This window comes from Solanum stenotomum, chromosome 8 (assembly GCF_019186545.1).
Source record: "Solanum stenotomum isolate F172 chromosome 8, ASM1918654v1, whole genome shotgun sequence".
Taxonomy (NCBI): domain Eukaryota; kingdom Viridiplantae; phylum Streptophyta; class Magnoliopsida; order Solanales; family Solanaceae; genus Solanum; species Solanum stenotomum.
In genome coordinates, this window is record NC_064289.1 from 58560303 (window position 1) to 58585098 (window position 24796).

General features: G+C 31.6%; 4 protein-coding genes across 5 annotated transcripts; all 4 read right to left on the bottom strand.

Annotated features, from left to right (window-relative positions):
• Window positions 1-722: 722 nt before the first annotated feature.
• LOC125873273 (putative E3 ubiquitin-protein ligase RF298) lies at window positions 723-6664 on the bottom strand. 2 transcript variants are annotated; one of them, XM_049554174.1, is made up of 5 exons: window positions 6521-6640; window positions 6096-6139; window positions 4513-4555; window positions 1944-4030; window positions 723-1230 (listed from the first exon to the last, which is right to left on the bottom strand). In XM_049554174.1, the coding sequence occupies exons 4-5, from the start codon at window positions 3972-3974 to the stop codon at window positions 724-726; spliced, it is 2538 nt and encodes an 845-aa protein (XP_049410131.1). In that variant the 5' UTR covers window positions 3975-4030; window positions 4513-4555; window positions 6096-6139; window positions 6521-6640; the 3' UTR covers window position 723. The 2 variants fall into 2 exon arrangements, with proteins under 2 accessions (XP_049410131.1, XP_049410130.1); XM_049554173.1 differs by lacking the exon at window positions 6096-6139 and having other exon boundaries at window positions 6521-6664.
• A 2806-nt stretch (window positions 6665-9470) lies between these two features.
• LOC125875289 (probable galacturonosyltransferase-like 4) lies at window positions 9471-11008 on the bottom strand. Its single transcript, XM_049556393.1, has 2 exons — window positions 10759-11008; window positions 9471-10290 (listed from the first exon to the last, which is right to left on the bottom strand). Exons 1-2 carry the CDS (start codon window positions 10991-10993, stop codon window positions 9473-9475), a joined length of 1053 nt encoding a protein of 350 aa, XP_049412350.1. The 5' UTR covers window positions 10994-11008; the 3' UTR covers window positions 9471-9472.
• A 595-nt stretch (window positions 11009-11603) lies between these two features.
• On the bottom strand, window positions 11604-14938 carry LOC125874117 (butanoate--CoA ligase AAE1). Its single transcript, XM_049554938.1, has 2 exons — window positions 14669-14938; window positions 11604-13208 (listed from the first exon to the last, which is right to left on the bottom strand). The coding sequence occupies exons 1-2, from the start codon at window positions 14864-14866 to the stop codon at window positions 11760-11762; spliced, it is 1647 nt and encodes a 548-aa protein (XP_049410895.1). The 5' UTR covers window positions 14867-14938; the 3' UTR covers window positions 11604-11759.
• Window positions 14939-18990: 4052 nt separating this feature from the next.
• Window positions 18991-20969, bottom strand: LOC125874029 (uncharacterized). The gene is made up of 2 exons (XM_049554837.1): window positions 20734-20969; window positions 18991-19378 (listed from the first exon to the last, which is right to left on the bottom strand). Exons 1-2 carry the CDS (start codon window positions 20900-20902, stop codon window positions 19146-19148), a joined length of 402 nt encoding a protein of 133 aa, XP_049410794.1. The 5' UTR covers window positions 20903-20969; the 3' UTR covers window positions 18991-19145.
• Between the last annotated feature and the right edge of the window lie 3827 nt (window positions 20970-24796).

Consider the following 24796-nt stretch of genomic DNA (forward strand, 5'->3'; position numbering starts at 1 on the left):
AAAAAATGGACAATTTACTATGAAAGGAAAAAAATGAAATTATCAAGAAAATAGCTTTTTAAAGTAAAACATTTTCATGAAAACTATTTACTATGAAAGGAAAACAATTTTTCATAAAGTATATTTCGAAAAAAAAAGTCATTTCCTAATGTTAGATTGCCAAAATAAACACCAACCAACATTTTCCAACACAATAAGATGAAAAATATTTTACAACATCATACTTAGACTAATCCCACAAATGGCCTCAAGAGAGGGTGGTATATACACAACCTTAATCCTCCTACCTTGTGAGGATAGAGGGATCGACCCTCAACTCAAGCAAAACATATATAAAAATAGTGCGAAAAGGAAATCAAGTAGAAAATAACGAAGAAAAGAACAGTAGTAACAATATATTTTACGATAATCAAAGCAAAAATAATATGTACTAGTAGCACTGGGAAACTGGAATCAGCAAGCAAAAAAGAAAACCATTATACAAAAGATATTGAACCAAGTTTTCTTGTTAAGTACAAGATGATCTAACACTTGATAATTGAACTTTTACTAAAAATTTACAATCTTTTAATACTACCTGTCTATACCTTTTTGCATTTTTGTATCAACTAATTCAGCTAAGGTTGATGTAAAGGCCAAAAAAGGGGGGCAATGATAAGTTGTCTTGTATGTCCCTTGACAATGGATTATGGTATGAGTATCATTCTTAAGATGATTCTGGCGTTAACTTCTAGATGAACGAGCAAATTGAACATTGATCCGCTTCTTAATTGGCGTCCTACAAGAAGGACAGTCATTCATTCCTTGCTTTTCGTGAAGCACGTTGCATTGTGCACAAAGAACCTGATGAGCGCATGGGAGGAAAACCACTGTCATTTCCTCACTCAAACACATAACACACTCCCTCTCGATTTTCACACTACCAGAGCCAAGATTTTCCTCGAAGACTGCCAAGCTCTTTGTGAGTTTAGGAGATTGAGGCCTTGTGTTGTTGATACCTCTTCTGAGTGCTTCTATTTTTGAACCTTCAGACTGAAATCTTAATAGAGAGATTTCACTCTCTAGCTTTCGAATATCTTCTTTACATTTTTGCATGTTTCTCTCTGCCTTTTCTCTAATATTATCCTCCTCCATTTTACTCTGAACTCCCCGTTTCTCCCTTTCAGCTTTAAGGGAATCAGCCTGCTGAAGAACCCTTCGTTTCTCCCTCTCCTCCTGCTCCGACAGAACCTGCAATTCATGTTTTTATTGTGCAAATTGAAAGCGTGCAGCACAGTATGGTAAAAATCACTTGAAATTGAATTAAATCAGTTCAAATAAAACCCTAACAGGTTTCTTCTTATGCGATAGCTTATACTAGAAAGAACATCAGATTGCAAATAAATTATCAAAAGCTGAACTGCTTGATACATGCTAGAGCAACTATTACCGGAAGTTATAAGTAAATCAGCACACCCAGTATAATCCCACAAGTCCACAAGTGAGATCTGGGAAGGGTTGTACACAGACCCTACCCCTACCTTTGTGGGGTAGAGAGGTTGGTTTATGATAGACCCTCATATCAAGAAAATTAATAATACTTCTAATTGTATATCAGCAGACGTTCTACTAGCTTTTGAACAAAAGGTATGTCATATATACTACTCCCTCCATTTCAATTTGTTTGCCTAATTTTGACTTGGCACGAAGTTAAAGAAAGTAAGAAGACTTTTGAATCTATTGGTCTTAAACTAAATAGAATGTACCAAAATCCTTTAATTTTGTGGTCTTAAACCATGAAAAATTGAAATTAAAGAGTTACCGAAAAAGGAAAGAGGCATTCTTTTGGAACATACTAAAAAGAAAGTAAAACAAACAAATTGAAAGGGCGGGGGTAACAATATTTGTTAACAGTTACAACCTCAATCAAGCAGGCAAAGAAATTTATTCCTACAAAAGCATACCTTCAACTGGTTCTGGCGCGTTTTGGCTCTCTCTAGTTCCTGCTCAAAATGAACTGCTTCTCGTTTCAGGGTTGAGAAAGTATCCTGCAGTGAGCCCTTCTCCATCTCCCATGCTTGACACTTCTTCAGTATCTCCTGCTCCCTCGCAACAGCTTGGTGGAAGTTTGTAGCAGACTCCAAGGCAGCCAGCGTCGCAGCATCCATCTCCTTCTTTAGTGAAACATTCTCCTCCTTAAGTCTGTGAAGAGTAGAGTCGGCCATCTTACTCTGGCCACTGGCATTTGACAATGCATACTCCATTTCAGAAAGCCTCTTCATGTTGTTTTCTTCCACTATTTGCTTTTCCTTCTGTAATTTCTCGGCCTCTTCTTTCTCTTGCTTCAGCATTTTAAGCTCCCCCTGGTCCTTGCCAAGCCTCCGAGCAGCCTGCATAACCTTCTCATTGGCCCAATCAGTCCACCCTTGGAGCTCTTTCTGCAGTGTTTGTATACGGGCAATTCGCAACAAAACAATTTTGTCTTTCTCATTTTGTGGGACATGTTTCTCCAAAGACTCATCGTATGGGATACCAGCATAATAGTCTAGAACTTTAGGAAGGGCAGGAGTGCTGCCTGGGGTATTTGAGGAAGACTTGGGGTCCGGAGTCAGTGATGCAGCAATATTTGTGTTTACAGCAGGCAATGCACAAACAGTATCTTGGGTCGCTGGCACAGTAGCCGTTTCACTTGAAGGAGCAATGGAGGGGGAGGTGCTTGAACTATGAGAACTGCCTACTGCTAAAGGGCCATTGCTTTTAACTGTAGTAGTTACCTTAGAGTTAGTACTCTTCATTCCGAGACCAGAAGAACGAGATTCAGAGTTCAGCGTCTTGTCCAAAACCATACTGCTCCAGGTGGTGAGTTTTGCTTTAAAGGAACCCTTCCCCATACGACCTTTATAGCTTTTCTCAAAATGAAATGTCTTTTGTCTAAGCATATCTTTCTTGGAGTTCAGAGATGACCCCCTTCTCCCAGTTCCACATTTTTCTTCTAAAATTGCTGCTTTCGTTATAGACAGTACACTCTCTCCGCTAACCCCTGCAGACTTGCTCTTCGCTACTGGAAGACGAGCTGAACTTCTGTTTGCTGTAATTTCCACTCCATGAAGATGTGAGTATATAGAATTAGACAATTGAGCGAATTGAGCGACTGGATCATCACAAGGAATTTCAGACTGCAAACTTTTAGCAATTGGCATTGAAGGTTTTGACAATTGTAGTTTATCCAGGCCCAATTGACTCACTACAAAAGCTTCCTTTGGTTGGGCAAGTTTTGAACCAGATGAGCTTTTTCTCGGACTTTCCGAACTGCATGAGTCAACCTGGAGATCTCTTTCTATGGAACATGCATGTAACAGGTTCAAATCACATATTAACAGACACCACATTGCTTCTGCAACAGTAAAATCTGGCTTAACCTCCCTCAGCACACATATCATCTCCAACATCGTGTACTCTACCAGGCTATTCAAATCCTCAAATATGAGAGACGTCGAAGTATCCAATTCTTTTTCCCTACTTAGTAAAGCCAAGGCACCATCCACGATAGTTGAGACAGCATCCTTGCTACCATGATAGAGGCCACTCCTCAAAAGGACCCGTTCAGCTATTTCCTCACTATATCCACATTCAACAATCCTCTTGATTGCGCTCTGGAAAGTTGCGGACAAGTTATGAAATAAAAGTTCCATTAGCTGACACGCTATTGTATCATCCCAGTCGGCTTGTTGTAAAGTTTCCACTCCTTGTTTCTCATTGGACTGATGACACCTGCCCTCAAGTGAACCGACCTCGTTAGGGGTGCTGAGGAGTTTTTCTTCTAATAGCTCATACCTTGGAAATTCTGTAAGGGATAGGACAGGTGTATCAATAGGAACGTCTAGAGGAAACTCAGATAAGAACTTCCTCTTGTTCCTACTACCTTTTTCCTGGGCTGAAATCACCAATGACTTCTCATTGGCACCATCACTGCAGTTCTGATCACCTACATTCATTATCTTTTCAATGATAATTAAATGTTCTGCAGTAATCCTATTACTCGTATCTTTATCTGCAGTTCCAGAAGTTGCAGCGGAAGACCATTCAGAAATAATGTGGTAGGCGCAGGGGAAACAAACAATAAAAAGAAAATGTAGCAGCAAAAAGAGAGAGACTATAGAATAATAGACATAAACAACTCAGGTCCCAACAAGTTGGGGTTGGCTAGGTGAATCACCACATCTTCATTTAAGCTCATTTCATAACGAATAAGACAAAGAGAGAAAACAAAGGGATAGATTTTTGCATTGACTGAACAATACTAGATTATCTAAATACAACTACACCTCATCCCAAAATTAGTTGAGGTCTACAAAATCATCCATATTCATTCTGCTCTATTTCAATACTCAACATTTGCTCTTTTAAGACAAACTAGGGGTTATCTATTTTAAAGATTCTCGCCAGATGATCTGATTCTAGAAAAAAATAACAATAACGAGAAAAAAAAACAGAAACTTTGTTCAGAAACAAATAAATGAAGAGCAGGCATACCTCTGTAACACAGTACAGGTGAAACTGCCAAAGAATCAATTTTCTGCAACAAAAAGCTCAAAATAATCAGAGGGGAAAATAGCCATAACTCAAGAATTTGCAAATAAGGCAATTAATCAAGCGGCAGTCAACCAACAAGCAAATCAAACATAAAACCCAATAAACCCTCAGCTCAAAATCTTGCACAAAACCCAATAAAGTTCCAATACTTAGAAACCCAAAGTAACTTAGCTGAGAAATACAATCAAGGAACAAGAGGAAAATGGCCACAGTGAAATAAAATGAAAAGGAAAGAAAAAAGATTTTTCATACACCTATGTAAGACCAAAGCTAGATACTGCAAAAATTCAATCTATAATCAAAAGGGTATTCAAAAAATACATTCTTTTGTGTATTTTCTGGTATTCTTCAAACATTTTAACAATATCATATTTCCAAAAAAGAAATCTTTAATCAAAAGAACACTGACAAAGATGTTGTTCCAAAAGGAAAATCTCAAATGAGGTAAATTCTATTTCCTTTTGCTCTTGGTAGGCTATAGAGTGCAACAATACTGGTGTGTCTTTGCTATGCTTGTCCATCAGTGCGGTTTGGAGTCGTGTGGGATTGTGGGTAAACTTGACCCTCTGTCTTTGATTTTCTTTAACCAGGGTCAGGTCATTGTGTCTCTCCATTGATTTATGAATTTTCTTTTTATTACATATGAAATCGCGATCACTAAATGGAGGGGTAAGATGGTTGGAATCCTTTTTTCCCGAAAATTAAGAACTCCTTGACAGGAAATGTATCACCCTTCATAGGAAACTTATCCGACACAACTATGAATTAGTCGGGCTAGTATAAAGAGCATTTTACCTTCCATATTGAGCCTTCTCGGTGCACATCAATATTAGTATCACTAAACTATATGATGGCATGATGCTAATCTCAGTGTTTTTTAGGCATTGCTGATTTGTTAAGTCACCCTTTTCTTCTTCCAATTTATTTTAATAAGTTGCTACGAAAATAGCTTGACGTTCAAAAGTTCACATCGAATCATAGTGTATGAGTTTTTTATGTTAATTATTGTATATGATGGGATGGATGAAATCCTTTTCACCTTAACTAGAGGTATCGTATTTGCGATTTTGGAATAAAAAATCTCTCGTAGAGCCATAATAGCCGACATTTTTATTTTTATCTCCACTCACTCACCTCATTGTCCTACACATTTATAGTCCATGCCAATTAATTTCACAAAATTCATGCCTGAACAGCATCAATTATATTTCATCTTCACTAGCGCCAAAGCCAGCATCCTATGTAGAAAAAAGGGCAGCCCGGTGCATAAAGCTCCCGCTATGCACAAGGTCCAAGAAACGGCTGGAGCATAAGGGTCTATTGTATGCAGAATTACCCTGCATTTCTGCAAGACGCTATTCCCACAGCTCGAACCGTAACCTCCAAGTCACACGGAGATAAACTTTACCAATTACGTCAAGACTCCCTTTCTAAACCCAGCATCCTATTTACTTCTTAATCATCATTCTTTATACACTACTCAAAATTATCTACTGAATTGAAAGTTCTCAAAACAAGCATACCTCTATTACACAGTACAAGTGAAAATTCCAACGAATCAAATTTTCTGCAACAAAAAAGCTCAAAACAATCAAAGGGGAAAACACCCATAAATCAAGCAGTAGTCAACCAAGAAACAAATCAAGCATAAAACCCAATAAACCCTCAGCTCAAAATCTTTCACAGAACCCAATAAAGAATCCCAAACCCAAAGTAACTCAGCATAGAAATACAATCAAACAACAACAGCAAAAATGGCCACAGTGGAGTAAAATGCCAAAAAAAAACAAGATTTCTCATAAACCCATGTAAGAACAAAGCTAGATACAGCATAAATTCAATCTAAAATCAAAAAGGGTATCCAAAAAACCACATTTTTCTGCATATTTTGTGGTGTTCCCCCACCCCCACACCCCCAAAAACAACTTTAATCAGAAAGATCACTCACAGAGATGTTGTTCCTAACGAAAATCGCAAATGGGGTGAATTCTTTTCTACTTCTTTTGCTCTTTGAGAGGCTATTGAGTGCAGAATACTGTGTATCAGTGTGTATTTGTCTCTTTGCTATGCTATGCTCCTCTAATAGTGCGGCTTGGAGTCGCAATGGACTGTGGGTTAACCAACTTTAACCAAGGTTAGGTCATTTATGTTTCTTCCTAAAATGAAAATTAAAAAAAAGTTCAATACATTAAGTTCTTCAAAATTTCTTTTAATTAATATATGATTTTCGTGACGTATATTCTTCTTCTACATAAAGTATTCGGTTTGTTTCTGTTTATGTGATATTGTTTCTACTTGAAGAGTTCAAAGTTTTTTCAACTATATTTCTTACACATTATTATGACTTGTATATAAATTTTTAAATAAGTAAATTGTATTTCAAAGAACTTGAAGATCTATGTATCAGAATTCATTAAAAATATATTGTAAGTAGTTTGGCTTTCATATTATGAATCTCGGAACATAAAATAAATGAAGGAAGCATCAAATTTAACTCTCTGAAATTCGTCTTTCATTTTAGGGAAAAGACATAAATTCACCCTTCAATTTGTTTCGAAAAGTCAGTTACACATTTAACATATCATGGTGATCTATTACACATCTATTCTTGTTAAAAGTATAATTAACTCCCACTCCCTCTATTCCCCTTCTCTTATTTTCCTTCAGACTTATTCTTATTCATCGTTTTTATCACAATTCTATGATTTGTCACTCAATTTTCATTACCTAGAGATTTTTTACTAATTTTCTGCTAATTTGACTCATATTAACACAGAAAAATTGATCATATCAACGTGATTCACTAAAAACAGATAATTCTTTAATTTAAATTTTACAACGATTCAAAAAATCCAAATCTTTGCTCTCTAGGGGTATGCATCTGTCGTTCGGTTCGATTTTATGTATTATCGGTTCGGTTTATCGGTTTTTGGTTTTAAATACATTAAACCAATAACCAAATCGATAAGATATTTTTTATCGATTTTCGTAACTTATATTTTTCTTCTACCTAAAATATTCGGTTTGTTTTTGTTTATGTGAGATTATTCCTATTTCTTACATATTATTATGACTTATATATAAATTTCTAAACAAGTAAATTGTATTTCAAAGAACTTGAAGATCCATGTGTCCAATTGATTCATAAAATGAAAAAAAGTAGTTTGACTCTCATATTTTGAACCTCGTTACATAAACAAATGAAGGAAGCAACAAACTCTCATAAATCCGTCATTCACTTTATTTATACTTGAATTCATAATTAAAATGAAATATTTAGACCCTCCTACAATCTGAACCCCAATTCTCATAGATATATCACCATGATCTCTAATTTTAGAGGTAGATTTCAGAATTTAAAGTCTTGAGTTCATCGATAATGTGGGTGATCTTATATATATATATATTAGTACATTTTAACATTTTTAGGATGTATTTACATAATTCGTATCATAAGAAATAAGTTTAGTTGAACCTGGTGAAGGAAACATCAAACTCTCATAAATCCACCATTCACTTTATTTATACCTGAATTTATAGTCCAAATAGATTATTTAGACCGTCATACAATCTGAACCCCAAATCGCATAGATATATCACCATGTAGCTCTAATTTTAGAGATAAATTTCAGAATTTAAAGTCATGAGTTCATCAATAATGTGGGTGATCTTACTATATATATATATATATATATACACACATATTAGTACATTTTAACATTTTTTAGAATGTATTTAAATAATTCGTATCAAAAGAAATAAGTTCACTTGAATCCGTTACACCTCTCTAGATTTGTTATCTACGTCATATCTATTTAAGAAGGTTAATTTGAGTTCAGTTGAATCAAACAATTATTTTTAACACAAGACTTGTATATGTATGCAACAAATCACTAAAATTTCAATAAATATTAAATTATGAACCCCATAATTTTAAAAGTCCATACAATTGTTCTTCAATAGTAACAAGAACATAAATATTGAACCGCTCAAGTTAAAATTCTGAATCTGCTTCTTCTGTTAGCATGCATTATTCCTCGAAGGAATGCCTCGAGGAACGATTGAGATCATAAGGAGCCCACAGATGATCGAAAGTACATGGTTTTCTTGAATCCAATCTTAACCATGGTTTACCTTTACCACTTCAATGTAATAGACTAATAGGACCAGGATGCAAACTCCTACATTTTCCTTCAATATTATCACCACCCAATCCATGTTGATTCCACCCAATTTTAACATTTTTTAGAATGAATTTACATAATTCGTATCAAAAGAAATAAGTTCATTTGAATCCGTTACACCCCTCTAGATTTGTTATCTATGTCATATCTATTTAAGAAGGTTAATTTGAGTTCAGTTGAATCGGACAATCATTTTTAACACAAGACTTGTATATGTATGCAACAAATCACTTAAAATTTCAATAAATATTAAAGAGCAGTTTGACTCTCATATTTTGAACTCTGTTACATAAATAAATGAAGGAAGCATCAAACTCTCATAAATCCGCCATTCACTTTATTTATACTTGAATTCATATTTAAAATGGAATATTTAGACCCTCGTACCATCTGAACCCCAATTCTCATAGATATATCACCATGTATCCCTAATTTTAGAGGTAAATTTCAGAATTTAAAGTTCAGTTGAACCCTCTAGATCTGTTAACTACACTATATCTATTTAAGAAGGTTAATTTGAGTTTAGCTGAATCGGACAATCATTTATAACACAAGACTAGTATATGTATGCAACAAACCACTAAAATTTCAATAAATATTAAATTATGAACCCCATAATTTTAAAAGTTCGTACAATTGTTCTTCAATAGTAACAAGAACATAAATATTGAACCGTTCAGGTTAAAATTCTGAATCTGCTTTTGTCTGCACGTGCATTATTCCTCGAAGGAATGCCTCGATGAACGATAGAGATCGTAAGGAGCCCATAAATGATCAACAGTACATGGTTTTCTTGAATCCAATCTTAACCATGGTTTACCCTTACCACTCCAATGTAATAAACTAATAGGACCAGGATGCAAACTCCTACATTTTCCTTCAATATTATCACCACCCAATCCATGTTGATTCCATCTATGATCAACAGGGGTAATATCCCCAGCTAGGGTTAGCAAAAAAGGTGGTAAAGAACCTAAGTGATATATCCTTTTTTGCTTTTGTACAATCATCCAATCTTCAACTTTTTGTGTGTAATTCCCACACCTCCATTTATCAACATCCATAATCATAACACCTGTATTGAAATAACATGGTTTTCTACCATCAAATGTTTTAGGTAACTCAGAGTCATCCCAAAATGTGTTTGTGAAATAAGTTGTGAAATTTGCTTGACAATATTCAGGAGCAGCTAATACTTTGTCACCAAGATCAACTCTCCATAATTTAACAATGTCATCAACAATGACTATGTCAGAATCAAGATAAATTACGCGTTTTACGTCTATTGGAATTAAATCAGGCAAATAAATTCTTGCATAATTTAACGGTTGATCTAAAGCTTGACGAATCGACTTTGAAATTAGGCCACGGACCCTGTGGACATCAAATTTGTAGAGCTTGAAGTTGAGGTAAGGGAAAGTGGACTTAATGCTAGAAAATACCACAGGTTCATGTCTTACACATAAAAAGTGAAACATGACATCTTCTGGGCATGTTGAATGTTGTAGGATGGATAATACTGCAGCCATTGTACCTATATGAGACATAATATAATTAAGTAATTATATAATAACGTTTACTTTTATGTACTCACAAAACGTGATACATGGTATCGAGTAGGCACGAAGATCTCAAGTTCAAATATCGTCACTATACAAGAAGCTAAAAACAAAATATTTACGTGTTTGACACATGAAAAAAAAAAAAGAAGATATTTTTAGTTATATACACTGGCAATGAAATTTTTTTTAGCAAACGAATGACTTTTGTGGCTAAACAACAAAAATCCACAACTTATATTATTTTACAATGGATAATCAAAAATGCATATAATTAGCTTCAGACTATTTATATAGCAACAGATTAGGGACGAATCTTATAGCCAACTCCTACTTTTTTTGGTAGTGCTAGTGACCTATTAATTAGGCCCATACATAAAAGACATTTAGAAATGCAATATTTTAAAGTATTTAAATGAGGTGATCATACATTTCAACAGTACCTCTCAAGTAATTAGCATCAAGGGTCATGGCCACATGAATACGGTCCGCGGCGGATGAACCACAATCCCTCCCATTGCGAAAAGCAGGCGCCTCTCGAAAAACTGGAACATGTAGGAAAGTCGGTTTCAAGATAACGCCAACGCGGACATTGGTGGTGGTGATGAAGGAAATCTGATTGATAATAAGTAGAAAGAAAAACAGGAGGCCAAGGAGATGAGAAGTCCAAAAGGCCATCCTGCAACTTGCATTTAGAATAGTGCATTAGGAAAAAGGAAGTTGAAGCAGCCATTGGAGGCTAGGTTAAGAGAAGGTTTAGGAGAGGTTATAAATGATTGATTCATAAAAAATAAAGGATAAAGTTTGGTAAGATTGTGAGGGAGAGAATTCTATTTGTTAACTAATCATATATTATCCTTTAAAAATGTAGTAATTAGTAACTCACTTTCATTGATTAACTAGAGTCAATGATTACTTTTGAGGGGCTAATCTTTCTTTTCCACAATTATAGCAACCCATCAATTTCTCTTATCTAAAAACATAATTTTTCTATTTGTAGCACTCATTATGATCATCATCGTCACTAATCAGCATATACAATCATCACTATCAATCATTATTACTACATTATCAATTAATTATCACATATCGACAATCATACCATCATCAGTCATCACTATATATAGTCAACCATCGTTATCATTCACCATGTTATCATTCACCATTGTTACTATATATATTACTAACCAACATTAGTAAATTATCATATACACTAATGAGGCATTCCCACAACATAAATGTGATTTTATAAAATAAAACAGAGATCAGTCTATCCACAACAACAACAACAACAACATATTCAATGTGGGGTCGAGAGAGGGTAGAGTATACACAAAACTTACCCCTACCTCGTAGAGATAGAGAGGTTGTTTCTAATCGACCCTCAACTTGCCTGCCAGACTTTTTATCAGTCTATCCACAATACAACAAAGGAAATTACAAATTATAGTTTGCTAGCTGGCTTTGTAATACTCCCCATAGCTTTGGCCCTCTGTCTCAAAACAAATTTTTGTGTCTTTCCTGTAGATGTTTTGGGCAAATCATCGAAAATTACTGTTTTCGGAGCCATGTAATGTGGTAAACGATCACGACAATACTTGATGATTTCATCCATAGTTGCATTGTTACCCTCCTTTAGTTTCACAAAGGCACAAGGTGTCTCACCCCAGTAATCATCTGGTCTTCCTACTACAGCAGCGTCGAGAACAGATGGATGGCTGAATAGTACCGACTCCACCTCAATTGTACTAATGTTTTCTCCACCGGATATAATGATGTCCTTAGCACGATCCTTCAATTCGATGTAACCATCGGGGTGCTTCACAGCTAAGTCCCCAGTTCGAAACCAACCCCCTTTAAAAGCTTCTTCTGTTGCTTTGGCATTCTTCAAGTACCCATTCATTACAACATTTCCTCTAAACATTACCTCACCCATTGTTTTTGCATCGGGTAATACGCTCTTCATTGAAGCTGGATCCTTCACATCTACTTCCTCCATACCAATATGATGCAACCCTTGACGAGCCTTGATTTTCGCCTGCTCATCACGTGACAGAGAACTCCATTCAGGTTTCCAAGTGCAAACAGTTCCAGGACCATATGTTTCCGTTAGACCATACGAGTGAATAACATTAAAACCAAGGTCATCCATCATAAATAAAACTTGAGGAGGAGGTGGTGCACCACCGGTCATCACTGCTACTTTCCTCGGAAGAGGCTTACGGCTACTAGGAGGTGCGTGTATTATCATGTTTAAAACTGTAGGTGCACCACCCATGTGACTCACTTGGTGCCTATCTATGCTTGTAAAAATTCCTTTAGCAGTAACATTCCTAAGACAAATATTCGTGCCACCCTGTGCTGCCACGGCCCATGTAAGGCACCATCCATTGCAATGAAACATCGGAACTGTCCATAAGTAGACGGGCATTGAAGGCATTTCATTGAGAAGAACAGCTGACAGAGAATTAAGATATGCTCCTCTATGACTATAGACGACACCCTTTGGACTCGACGTTGTGCCTGAAGTATAATTCAGGGAAATGGGATCCCACTCATCATTTGGCCATACTACCTCAAAATTAGGCCTTCCCGTAGCTAAAAAGGCCTCGTATTCCATAATATGAGAATTCGATGAGCGTTTGTCACAGTCGGGGATTAGGATTAGATGAGGCAATTTAATATTTTCCTTCGAAAGAATCTGTAACGCCCCGTTAGCAACATCAAGGAACTGGTAATCTACAAGTATGACTTTTGCCTCTGAATGTTTGAGTAAAACCGAGACCATTGCTGAATCATGACGAACATTGAGAGTACAAAGAACTGCCCCAGCCATAGGTACCGCAAAGTGTAGCTCATATATTGCAGGAATATTTGGAGCCAAAACAGCAACCTGCTTATAAAAAGAAGAAAAAGAAAAACTATGAGCAACATGAGTATGAAGATGCACACTTCTAAACAAGAAGTTATTTATTTCTTAATTAGAAAGCATACGAAAACCTTACCCCTGCCTCCTCTTGGTCGTGGAGGTAGAGAGGTTGTTTTCGTAAGATGCTCAGCTCAAGTGCAGCAAATCAAAGGAAATACGGCAGTGGAGAAAACAAGTCAAAAAATACGGAAAGTAGTACAGGGTATCCAAAAAAATAACACAACAACAACGAAATAATGTGGTAACTGAAACACAAAAGACAACATATGGTAACAACTATCTAGTTCTATTTAAATTCTCCATGCCATTAGTACTTGATAAAAGTTATCACTACTTAAACCAAGGTGTTTGTGTGTGGTTTGGCATGGAGACTAACCATGAATAAGTAATTTGAACAGATTGGTAAAGTTGTTGTCATGTGACCAAGAGTTCACAAGTTCGAGTTGTTGAAACAGTCGCTTGAAAATGTATGTTGAGGTTGTATACAATAGACCTCAATTGGAGAAAGCAACTCCAATGAAAACATAAAAAAAAAAAAAATTTAAGCACAAAAGATGAAAGGAAGCATATATAGCTAACGTTTGACATAGATTTTGTGAATAGGCATTGAAAATTTATCTTCAATTATGTGTTTTTCAAATGGGGTGTCACAACTAATTTGGATGGGAGAGGATAATCAGTGGCGTAGCCACATGTGTAGTGAAATGTGGCCAGTTGAACACCCTTCGTCAAAAAATTATTTTCTGCATATTAAAGTATATATACAAAATATATAGATCAAAAAATAATTTTCATACATATATATATTCAAAAAATCCTTATTACAGCTAGTAGCTGCATTCAACTAATTGCCAAGTTGCTAGAGTTATTTCAGCTTTGACTCTGAGCCTAAACTAATTAGTGGGACTATGTCTAGTACAAAGTCCCTTTGCGTACTTTAAACGAGCTTTTGACCATTAAAATTATAACTACCATTTTTGAAAAGTAATAATTTTTATTTTCAGAGTTAAAAAAAAAAATTGAAAATTAAAATTGCGTTTTTTCCTTGTATTGAGTTTTTCTAAAAAAAAAAATTGCAGTAATTTGAAGTGAAAGTAATTTTTGGTATTTTTCTAATTTCATAACCAAAAGCCAAATTTCAACTTCAAAATGTATGATCAGATAAGCTATAATAAGCAGGGGCAAGTTCACAATGCATATCTAAAACACAACTTGAAAAATAAAAAATTCAAATTTCGAGGTTTTGAGTTCAAAATCTATGATAGAAATCCCAAATGTCAGTTTGGCCATCAAATATTATCAAATTACCAAAAGCCGATCTACTATATGATCAAACAAGAGCATATAATTTGTAAATTTCAACTTCAAAATCTATGATGAAACAGAAGCTAATAATAATAAGAAGGGATCGAAAGAGAACATACGACATCGCCCCGAGAAATCCCAAAATGGGTAAAAGCAGAAGCAAGTTGTAAGCACCTTCGTCTTGTCTCCGCCCAAGTAAACTTAACATCGCCATAAACAATAGAAATTCTGTTGCTGTATACCACACCTGATCTTAACAAAAAGCTTATTGGACTCAACGGAACATAATTTGCAGAGCATCTAATCGTCCCCTCCATTTTCAAATTTCAAATTGAGAGCACTCAAGAAGAAGAAAAGAGAAAAATCACGACAAATAGAGTAATTATTATTTTAATCTATGGTGCTTGTACTTTTTATAGTGAACCTAATATTATAAACGGCTCGTTTGGTAGTGGAGGTCATGTCATTCCTAAGTAATACAATATATAAATATTTTTAAATTTTATGTTAGTTTCATTTTTCAATTATTGATAGTGTTAAAAATATTTATTTTTTTAACTGATCGAATTTAAATATATTTCTAATCTTGCAATATTAGTGAAATACAGTACCCCTAAGTTCTCGCAAAATTTAGGGAGTTTAATAGCAACATGCTCTTATAAGAATTTGAGATCACTTGCTATGTCATGTGGCTGATCGGGATGCATATAAGTTTGGTTACTCAAGTCAATAGTATGGGAGAGAAGATAATAACTTGCACCGAGTTGAGGAGTGCTTTCAATACTTCTCTTTAATATATATTATATTCGATAATTGATTGCGAGGTTAGTTATCATATATATATATAAAATAGAACCTTAGGTCCGCCTACGTGGTGCTACCACAAATCAAAATTCCTTTTTATTCTATTTATTTACAAAATTAGCCTTTCCTTTCATGAAAAGTTGCGACTTTTATGAAAAGTTATGACTTTTATGAAAGGTTGTGACCTTTTCGAAGGGTTGCAACTTTTCCAAATAGTTGTAACCGTTCTGATAAGGCACAATAAACATTTGTTCACACTACCCTTTGTTGTCTATAAATAGAGGGATTTCCTCTCATTTTAACACAACGAAAATTCTGAACCTCCTCCTTCTCCTCCTCGTCCTCTTCCTCTTCCTCTTCGTCTTCGTCTTCGTCTTCGTCTTCTTCTTCCTCTTCTTCTTTTTCTTCTTCTTTCTTCTTCTTCTTCTTCTTCTCAATTAAATATTTGTATACTTTGTTGATGTTGAGTGGCTCACTAACACTATATTACAGATCTTGATATGTATTTTTACAATCATTAATTTATAATTTATGATTATGTTATTAAGGCTAAATAATAAGATGTAGTACTCCCTCCATTCCATATTAAGTTAATTTTTGAGGAGTTTCACACCCTTTAAGAAAAGTAGATTAAGACATAAATTCAACCTAGTCTTCCATTTTTACCCTTATTAATTATTGTCAAATTTATGATTAAAATAACTAAATATTAATTAATCACTAATTCCAATACTAACTAATGAAGGGTAAAATTGGAAGAACACTCTAAAATTAGTCTTGAAAACTGAACAATTAAGTTAATTTGAAAAATGGAAAATGTCTCAAAAATTAACTTAATATGGAATGGAGGGAGTAATAATTTTCATTTTCCTTTACATTATTAATGTTTGTTGCTACGTAATCTTGTATGTAAGATATTATAATATTTTAGTTTTAATGTCTGATAGGTTTTAAGTACTATTTTATAAATTTTGTGATATTAAATTCCTGCGCGAAACGCGGGTAATTTTACTAGTTTATATATAAAAGTGAAAAAAATATTATTATTTTGATTTGTAATTTAAAAATTAACGTAACTGATATTTTATAATAACGACATAAAATAATAAATAAATTTCGTCGTCGAAAGAAAAAGAAAAGAGAATCACGAAAACAATATTGTCCTTATAGCACTTTCGGCAACCGTATTGATTATGTAGTAGTCCTATTTTAGTATTTCTTTTAAACGTGTGTTTTTAATATTCAACTCAATATTTTCTTTAGGAGAAAATTATATTTACGTATTTATGGTATTTATTGAATTTCTTTTTTTAAAAAAAAATTATGTGGTTATTTTTTTATATTTTGATTTTTTTAAAGTGAAAACTATGACTCCAGCGTTATGAAGAGTCGTTTGATAGTTGATTTGAAGTTTTGCATGAGTAATATTATGTTTGATAAATAATTAGGAATTTAGTTATTTATATAAAAATTAATATGATTTTATCGGTAATTTCGTAATCTCCATAAAAATATATGTATAAATTACGAAATACTTTATGTATTATTTTTATGTAAGATAAAAATTAAAATAACTAACTAATACATAAATAATTAATCTCTATATTTGTATAAAATTATATATAATTTTTATGGGGTAGCTAGTGATGGAGGAACAAGACAATTACAAATAAATGTTGATTTGAGATAATGGACCACAAATATTTGCAGAAAAATAATAAATGAAAGAATAGAACTTTTATGTATAGCTGTTGGTTTTTGTAGATAGAATATTAAGTTTGCTAGAAAAGTTCGTCACTTTATGCATCAACAAATTGTATGTATAAGGACATTATATTTATTTATATTATATTATACAAAATTGAAGAAGAATGAAAGTCTTTTATATTCCTTTCTAGTATTTCTCTCTACTATTTTTTTCAAATTTCTTTATAATTAATTTGTACATTATTAATTTCTGCATGACTTGAATCAGCTATTAAACAACTTCTTTCATGTTCAATTTCAAGTTGATTTGAGAAGAGTGGAAGAAAAAAAGAGAGAATCAATAATTCAGTGGTAGAAGTATTGTTTCATCCTTAACTAAAGGTCTTAGATTTGAGTCATGAGTATAAAGAAAATTATGTTTAAAGTGTCATGTATGTGTGATCTCAATTTAATTAAAACTCCAATATAGATATCGAATGTCGGCAAAAAAGAGAGAGGAGTTGAGTAGGTATAGCACTTTTTTCATCTAATGTATTGATTATGTAGTAGTTGTCCTATTTATGTTGCAGGTCCATGTTATAATTATGGCACACCTTTAAATTAGAAGAGGACACATGATTGGTATTTGGCACTAACATGTACCGTCTGTTATGTTACAATTCCATTTCTTTGAAGTAGCTCTTAGCCGTTGGTGGCCTTTGCCATTACTTCTCCATTATTCTTCCTCCATTATACCTTGTAATCTATGTAACTTTTAGGGCCATTGATCTTCACTATTTACCATTCCATTATCTTCCTATTTATTTCTAGGAAGACTTCTTTTAGTATAAATAACGGTGGTCTTCATTTGGTATGTTACATACAACACACAAGGAAAGTATAGAGTGAATAAAGTTTGTGAAAAAGAGAGTTCTTATTAGTTGAAGGGATGTGTTCTTTTTTGTGGAGCTTTGGACTCAACTATTGTCCAGAGTTGTCGAGTTATACTTTGTGAAGGTTGTTGTATCCTGGAGGGGACAAGTCAAAGAGGACTACTGCTGGACCGGTGAAAAACATTTGCGGCAATGGGCTTGAATCTCCTTAAAGAGAGCGAGATATCCGCGCCTCAGCCAGATTTTTGTTTCTTCATTTTATTTTTCAATTGTAATCTTGCAATTTTTTGTTATCTTGTAAGTTTTTCACTAACATAAATACTTAAATATAAAATTGAACGAATAGACACATGTGTACGACGTGACATAATACACGTAGGACGCCACACAGGGCACAAAATTTCCATGTAAGATATCATGTAATACGAATGTGTCTATTTTTTCAATTTTATACCAACTTAAGTGTCTATTCATACACATTCAAAGTTGAAGGGAATAGATACAAGCTTAAACTAAATTAAAGGGCATATTTATGTGTTACACGTTTTCCAAAATTTGATTTTTTTATGGACAAACACTATTTTTCAATATAAAATAATATTTTGGAATAAATAAATAATATGAAATATAATTTTAAAAAATTATGATCACGTGTTGAAATGTCCATTCAAACTTTTCCAAAATGGTCCAATAATTACACAACCAATCAATTCAAACTTGTTTGTTTTGATTGTTTTTGCACACACTATTAAGAAATAGCTAGTAGTATTGATGTGGAAGGACTACTAGCAAGTAATTGGTGGGAATTGAAGAGTATTTGTATATAGTGGCGAAGTTAATATAATAAAGGAGATTTAATTACATTGTGTAGTAAGGAAAAATACAAAATATTTTGTATACATATAAATTATTGAATAAAAAAAAACTTCTAATTTAGTGATGAAAGTGGGGCAAACATACTTAGATATGATATTTTGCAATTTTCGATTATTTTTTAAAATTTCTAACCCTGTCACTAATTACATTAAAGGGTGAAATATAATATCGATAGGAGGAATAGATCAAAATATTATAACAAGAAATAGGGTAAGATGTGTTCATATTTGAATCCAAATATGTGATTATACAACATAATCATGCCAAATACATTAGAGTCTATTTAAACATTATTTTCACGACATCAATACAATACTATATATTATAAAATAATATATTATTTATGATCGCTACGACTAACAATTGTTGTAGTTCTAATCTTGAGCTTTGCGCGATTGATGTAATGAGAAATTGTATCATTAAAACTATCTCTTCTTATGGTAGGCTTTCTAGAACCACCATCATCAATCATATCAAAATTTGATGTTGTTGTTCTCATCTTGTTCTTCACTCGATTAATATAACCAGAGAAGTATTTGTCATTATGATTTTTGTCACTAGACTTACTATCTGTTAGAAAATTTTGAAGAAATGTCAACATTCAAAGATTGATCACTATAAATATAAATAAGTGTAAATTCTGACATTTGCTTCTTGCTGGCAGAATGACATACAAAAATATATGAAGATCGATGAAAATTTCTGTCTTATTTTTTAAAGTCTTTAAACAAAGATGTTGATACAATCAAGGCTCGAGAAAGACCTCAAGTGTAATATATATTATATACTATTATCACCTTAAAACAAAGATGTTGATATAATCAAGGCTCGAAAAAAACCTCAAGTGTAATATATATTATATACTATCATGAGAAAGATTTTAGTTCAAAACTTATTAAAAGAGAATCTATGGCTAATATGGTTTTTTCTTTCTTTGGTGATCAACATCATTGTATTTAGCTCACTCTATATGCATTTTCATTTCATTTTAGAATCTTATTTTTAAACTCCAAGTACATAAACAGAGTTACATGCCACAACATAGGCATATCCAGAAAGGCATTTCGAAAATAGATCTAATTCTATCTCTTTTAGTTTCAAGAAGGAAGAATGAAATAATATCAATTCATATGTAATAAAGGTTCTCTATTGATTCAAATAATTTGTACTTATGGCCTATGGGATAGTGAGGAAGGGGAAGCACAAATGACTTCACATAGTATGTACTTTTATCTATCTGATTTACTTCATAGTTTTCGTTCGTTAAAGAAATGAGTCAAAATTCTACGAGCTCAAACTTATCGGATTTAAGGAATAATATAAGAAAGAACAGGGAAAATATTCATATTAAATACACTGATACAAGCATATATTAAATCAATTAAAAAGGGCAATCCAATGCACTAAGTTTTTGTTATGCACAAGACTTGGAGCAGGATCGAATCACACTTGAACTATCATATATGCATCCTTAATTACTTCTCATTATACCACAAGAGGCTATTTTCATGACTTAACTTTTTTTTTTCACTGGCTAGAAGTAAATTCATTATTTGAATTTTATGAATTTGAGTTCGAAATTCTAGACAAGTCATTTAATTAACCTATTTGATCAAAATCAATTATTCATACTTATTTAGTGAGTTTTTTTTTAACACATATACAAATTTCGAATTAAAACTATTGAATTCTGATAAACATGTTATTAACACTCTGTATCTACCCCTGCACATGACATGATGACAATACAACAACAATAATAACATATCAACTGAAATTTCATAACTAGAATCTAAACAGAGTAGAGTGTACACAAACTTTACCAAGATAGAAAAGTTGTTTCCAAAAAACCCTCGACTACATGATATGATGACTAAGTAATATTGGAAAGCATGAATAAAGATAAAAACATTAACAAAAATCACCTTTAATTTCCTGCTTTTGATGAACTTTTCCTGGAGCATGATTGTATTCTATAAGCACCATGTTTGATTTTGATTTCCCTTTTATTTCATCAGAACTTTGGCTTTGTTTCTTTCTATTATCCCACTTGAAAATCTTTTTATATTGGGAGTCTTTGTTGATCTTTGCCATTTTGATTCTTGAAATTTCAAGAAAACACTAGGCAAATATTACTAGTAATTTGTGAGTATATTGTTGAGAAGAAAGAGCTTGGATTAGAGCTTATTAATAAGAGGAGATTAATGATTATTGAGGAATTAATATTGTTCCTTTGTACATTAACCAACATGTGACACTCATGTTCTCTGTGGAAAAGACTAATTACTCCCAGGATATTCCACATAGTATATAATATATGCCATTAAGAAATTATTAATTACTCTATCATTTTCGATTTACACAAAGGTGTGAGATGTAGAGAAGGACTGAATCATAAGGGTCGATTGTATGCAATCTTCATGCATTTTTGTAAGAGGCTATTTTCATAACTCAAATCTGTGATTTACTGTCACATAACAAGAATTTTACTCGTTACGTCAAAATTTTTCTTATAAAAAAATAATATTTTGAAATTATGATCTCAAATATGTCATAAGTAGTTAATATACAAATAATATAAGTGAATTCAACTTTATTATATATATATAATATAATTTTTCGAGAAGTCCGGAGGAACAATAACCTCCATAATTTTTGTTAGTGACCTACTAGGGGATCATATTCGTGACTTTCAACATGTTTTCATGACTTTGGATAAAGATAAAGACATTTATTATTATGAAAGCATAATTAGTTGTTAAATTCTGCAAATTATATCTACGCATTACCAGAATAATAATAATAATAATAATAATAATAATAATAATAATAATGATGATAATGATAATAAAAAAAGTGGAATCAGGTTCTTTAGGGGGTTTAGGTGGAGTAGGGTGGCCCAAAGTTGTCTAGAGAATATTTCACTTTTGGTGTATTTTAATAAGAGACTCTATAATCAACACATTTTAAATTAAGTTTCAACTATTGATAAGACGGTTATAGTTTTAGCAATTTTTTCTAAAAGATGTGAATGCAAGTGAAAATGTCTCATGAATAAGCTTTATGATAGGACGGTCTTTGTAGACATTTGACGATAAATTTGCGCTTGTTTGAAGATATCATCATAAATGAGGCATTACTATATTATAGAAGACTCTAGGAATGATTATCATTGTGCCAATAAGATCACTATTAATGTCCAATATATTTATAAAATATATAAGTGGGCCCCACCACCTTCCACTTAAATACTACATATTATATATTATTAATTACTATACTATAAATCACTACTAATATCCAATATATTTATCAAACTATATAAGTGGACCCCACCACCTTCCACTTAAATACTACATATTATATATTAATTACTATACTATAAATGACTTAAATACTCCATATTATCTATTACAATAATTAACAATTATTTGACACTTTAAATTCTATCAATGCCATGTAAATTAGGATAAAAAACCTAAGATATAATATTTAAATATAATATAAGTAATACCATACATTACAATAATTAACAGCTTAATTATTTAAAACTTATATAAAAAATTAAATTGACTCTCTAAATTCTATTGGTACCACATAAAATGAATTATATAATAAACATATATTGTTTGAAATTGACAAAAAAGAAACAATAAATTACAATAATTAATAAAAAAAATAGTCCACTCCAAAAAATCTATCAATTAACAACATATATTGTTTGAAATTAACGAAAAAGAAACTATAAATTACAATAATTAACAAAATAAATCTCTCGACTCCAACAAATCTATCAATTAATGCCACATAAATTGGGACATGGCAAATAACATATATTATTAAAAAATTAGGTTCAAAATGTACTAAAAAATACAATAATTAACAACTTAATATATTAAAGAGACATATAAAAAAGGGTTAATATTTGAAATTCTGCATCTGCCACATAAATTAGAACAAAGAGAGTAATAAATATTATTTTCAAAATTATGTTAAAAAAAAATACTACAAATCACAATAGCTAACAATTTAAAATATTTTTAAAATCATATAAAAATTTCAATAACTTCTCAAATTCCATAATATGACATAAATTAAAAAAAAAGTGTTATAAATCATAATAAATAGTACAATATTTAAACTACTTTAAAAGCATTATAAATTGTAATAAATAATACAACAATTTAAATTACTTAAAATTTAACGACTTAAATTTTTTTTTAAAATGTATTAAAATTTTGGTTAATTGTCAAAACTTTACATGTGCCACATAAATTGGGACATGGACAGTCACACATATTTTTTTAAAAAAATTACATTAAAAGTATTCTATCAATTAACAACATATATTGTTTGAAATTGACGAAAAAGAAACTATAAATTACAATAATTAACAAAATAAATCTCTCGACTCCAACAAATCTATCAATTAATGCCACATAAATTGGGACATGGCAAATAACATATATTATTAACAAATTAGGTTCAAAATGTACTATAAAATACAATAATTAACAACTTAATATATTAAAGAGACATATAAAAAATGGTTAATATTTGAAATTCTGCATGTGCCACATAAATTAGAACAAACAGAGTAATAAATATTATTTTCAAAATTATGTAAAACAAAAAGTACTATAAATCACAATAGCTAACAATTTAAAATATTTTTAAAATCATATAAAAATTTCAATAACTTCTCAAATTCCATAATATAACACTTAAATACTACATATTATATATTAATTACTATACTATAAATGACTTAAATACTCCATATTATCTATTACAATAATTAACAATTATTTGACACTTTTAATTCTATCAATGCCATATAAATTAGGATAAAAAACTAACATATAATATTTAAATATATTTAAAAATAATATAAGTAATACTATACATTACAATAATTAACAGCTTAATTATTTAAAACTTATATACAAAATTTAATTGACTCTCTAAATTCTATTGGTACCACATAAAATGAATTATACGATAAACATATATTGTTTGAAATTGACGAAAAAGAAACAATAAATTACAATAATTAATAAAATAAATAGTCGACGAAATTGACGAAAAACAAATTATAAATTACAATAATTAACAAAATAAATCTCTCGACTCCAACAAATCTATCAATTAATGCCACATAAATTGGGACATGGCAAATAACATATATTATTAAAAAATTAGGTTCAAAATGTACTATAAAATACAATAATTAACAACTTAATATATTAAAGAGACATATAAAAAAGGGTTAATATTTGAAATTCGGCATCTGCCACATAAATTAGAACAAATAGAGTAATAAATATTATTTTCAAAATTATGTTAAAAAAAAGTACTACAAATCACAATAGCTAACAATTTAAAATATTTTTAAAATCATATAAAAATTTCAATAACTTCTCAAATTCCATAATATGACATAAATTTTAAAAAAAATTGTTATAAATCATAATAAATAGTACAATATTTCAACTACTTTAAAAGTATTATAAATTGTAATAAATAATACAACAATTTAAATTACTTAAAATTTAACGACTTAAAAATATTTATTTAAATGTATTAAAATTTTGGTTAATTGTCAAAACTTTACATGTGCCACATAAATTGGGACATGGAAAGTCACACATATTTTTTTTAAAAAAATTACATTAAAAGTATTCTATCAATTAACAACATATATTGTTTGAAATTGACGAAAAAAAAACTATAAATTACAATAATTAACAAAATAAATCTCTCGACTCCAACAAATCTATCAATTAATGCCACATAAATTGGGACATGGCAAATAACATATATTATTAAAAAATTAGGTTCAAAATGTACTATAAAATACAATAATTAACAACTTAATATATTAAAGAGACATATAAAAAAGGGTTAATATTTAAAATTCTGCGTGTGCCACATAAATTAGAACAAAGAGAGTAATAAATATTATTTTCAAAATTATGTTAAAAAAAA

Bases quoted from the DNA above. Each gene is read 5' to 3' on its own strand.
- LOC125874029 (XM_049554837.1), bottom strand. From the start codon at position 20,902: ATGGCAAAGATCAACAAAGACTCCCAATATAAAAAGATTTTCAAGTGG. The intron at 19,379-20,733 runs GTGATTTTTGTT...ATTTTCTAACAG, and splicing joins TCAAAAGCAGGAAATTAAAG to ATAGTAAGTCTAGTGACAAA.
- LOC125875289 (XM_049556393.1), bottom strand. From the start codon at position 10,993: ATGGCCTTTTGGACTTCTCATCTCCTTGGCCTCCTGTTTTTCTTTCTA. The intron at 10,291-10,758 runs GTACTGTTGAAA...TGTCTCATATAG, and splicing joins TGATGCTAATTACTTGAGAG to GTACAATGGCTGCAGTATTA.
- LOC125874117 (XM_049554938.1), bottom strand. From the start codon at position 14,866: ATGGAGGGGACGATTAGATGCTCTGCAAATTATGTTCCGTTGAGTCCA. The intron at 13,209-14,668 runs GTATGTTCTCTT...TTTTATAAGCAG, and splicing joins GGATTTCTCGGGGCGATGTC to GTTGCTGTTTTGGCTCCAAA.
- LOC125873273 (XM_049554173.1), bottom strand. From the start codon at position 3,974: ATGAATGTAGGTGATCAGAACTGCAGTGATGGTGCCAATGAGAAGTCA. The intron at 1,231-1,943 runs GTATGCTTTTGT...CATGAATTGCAG, and splicing joins CGCGCCAGAACCAGTTGAAG to GTTCTGTCGGAGCAGGAGGA.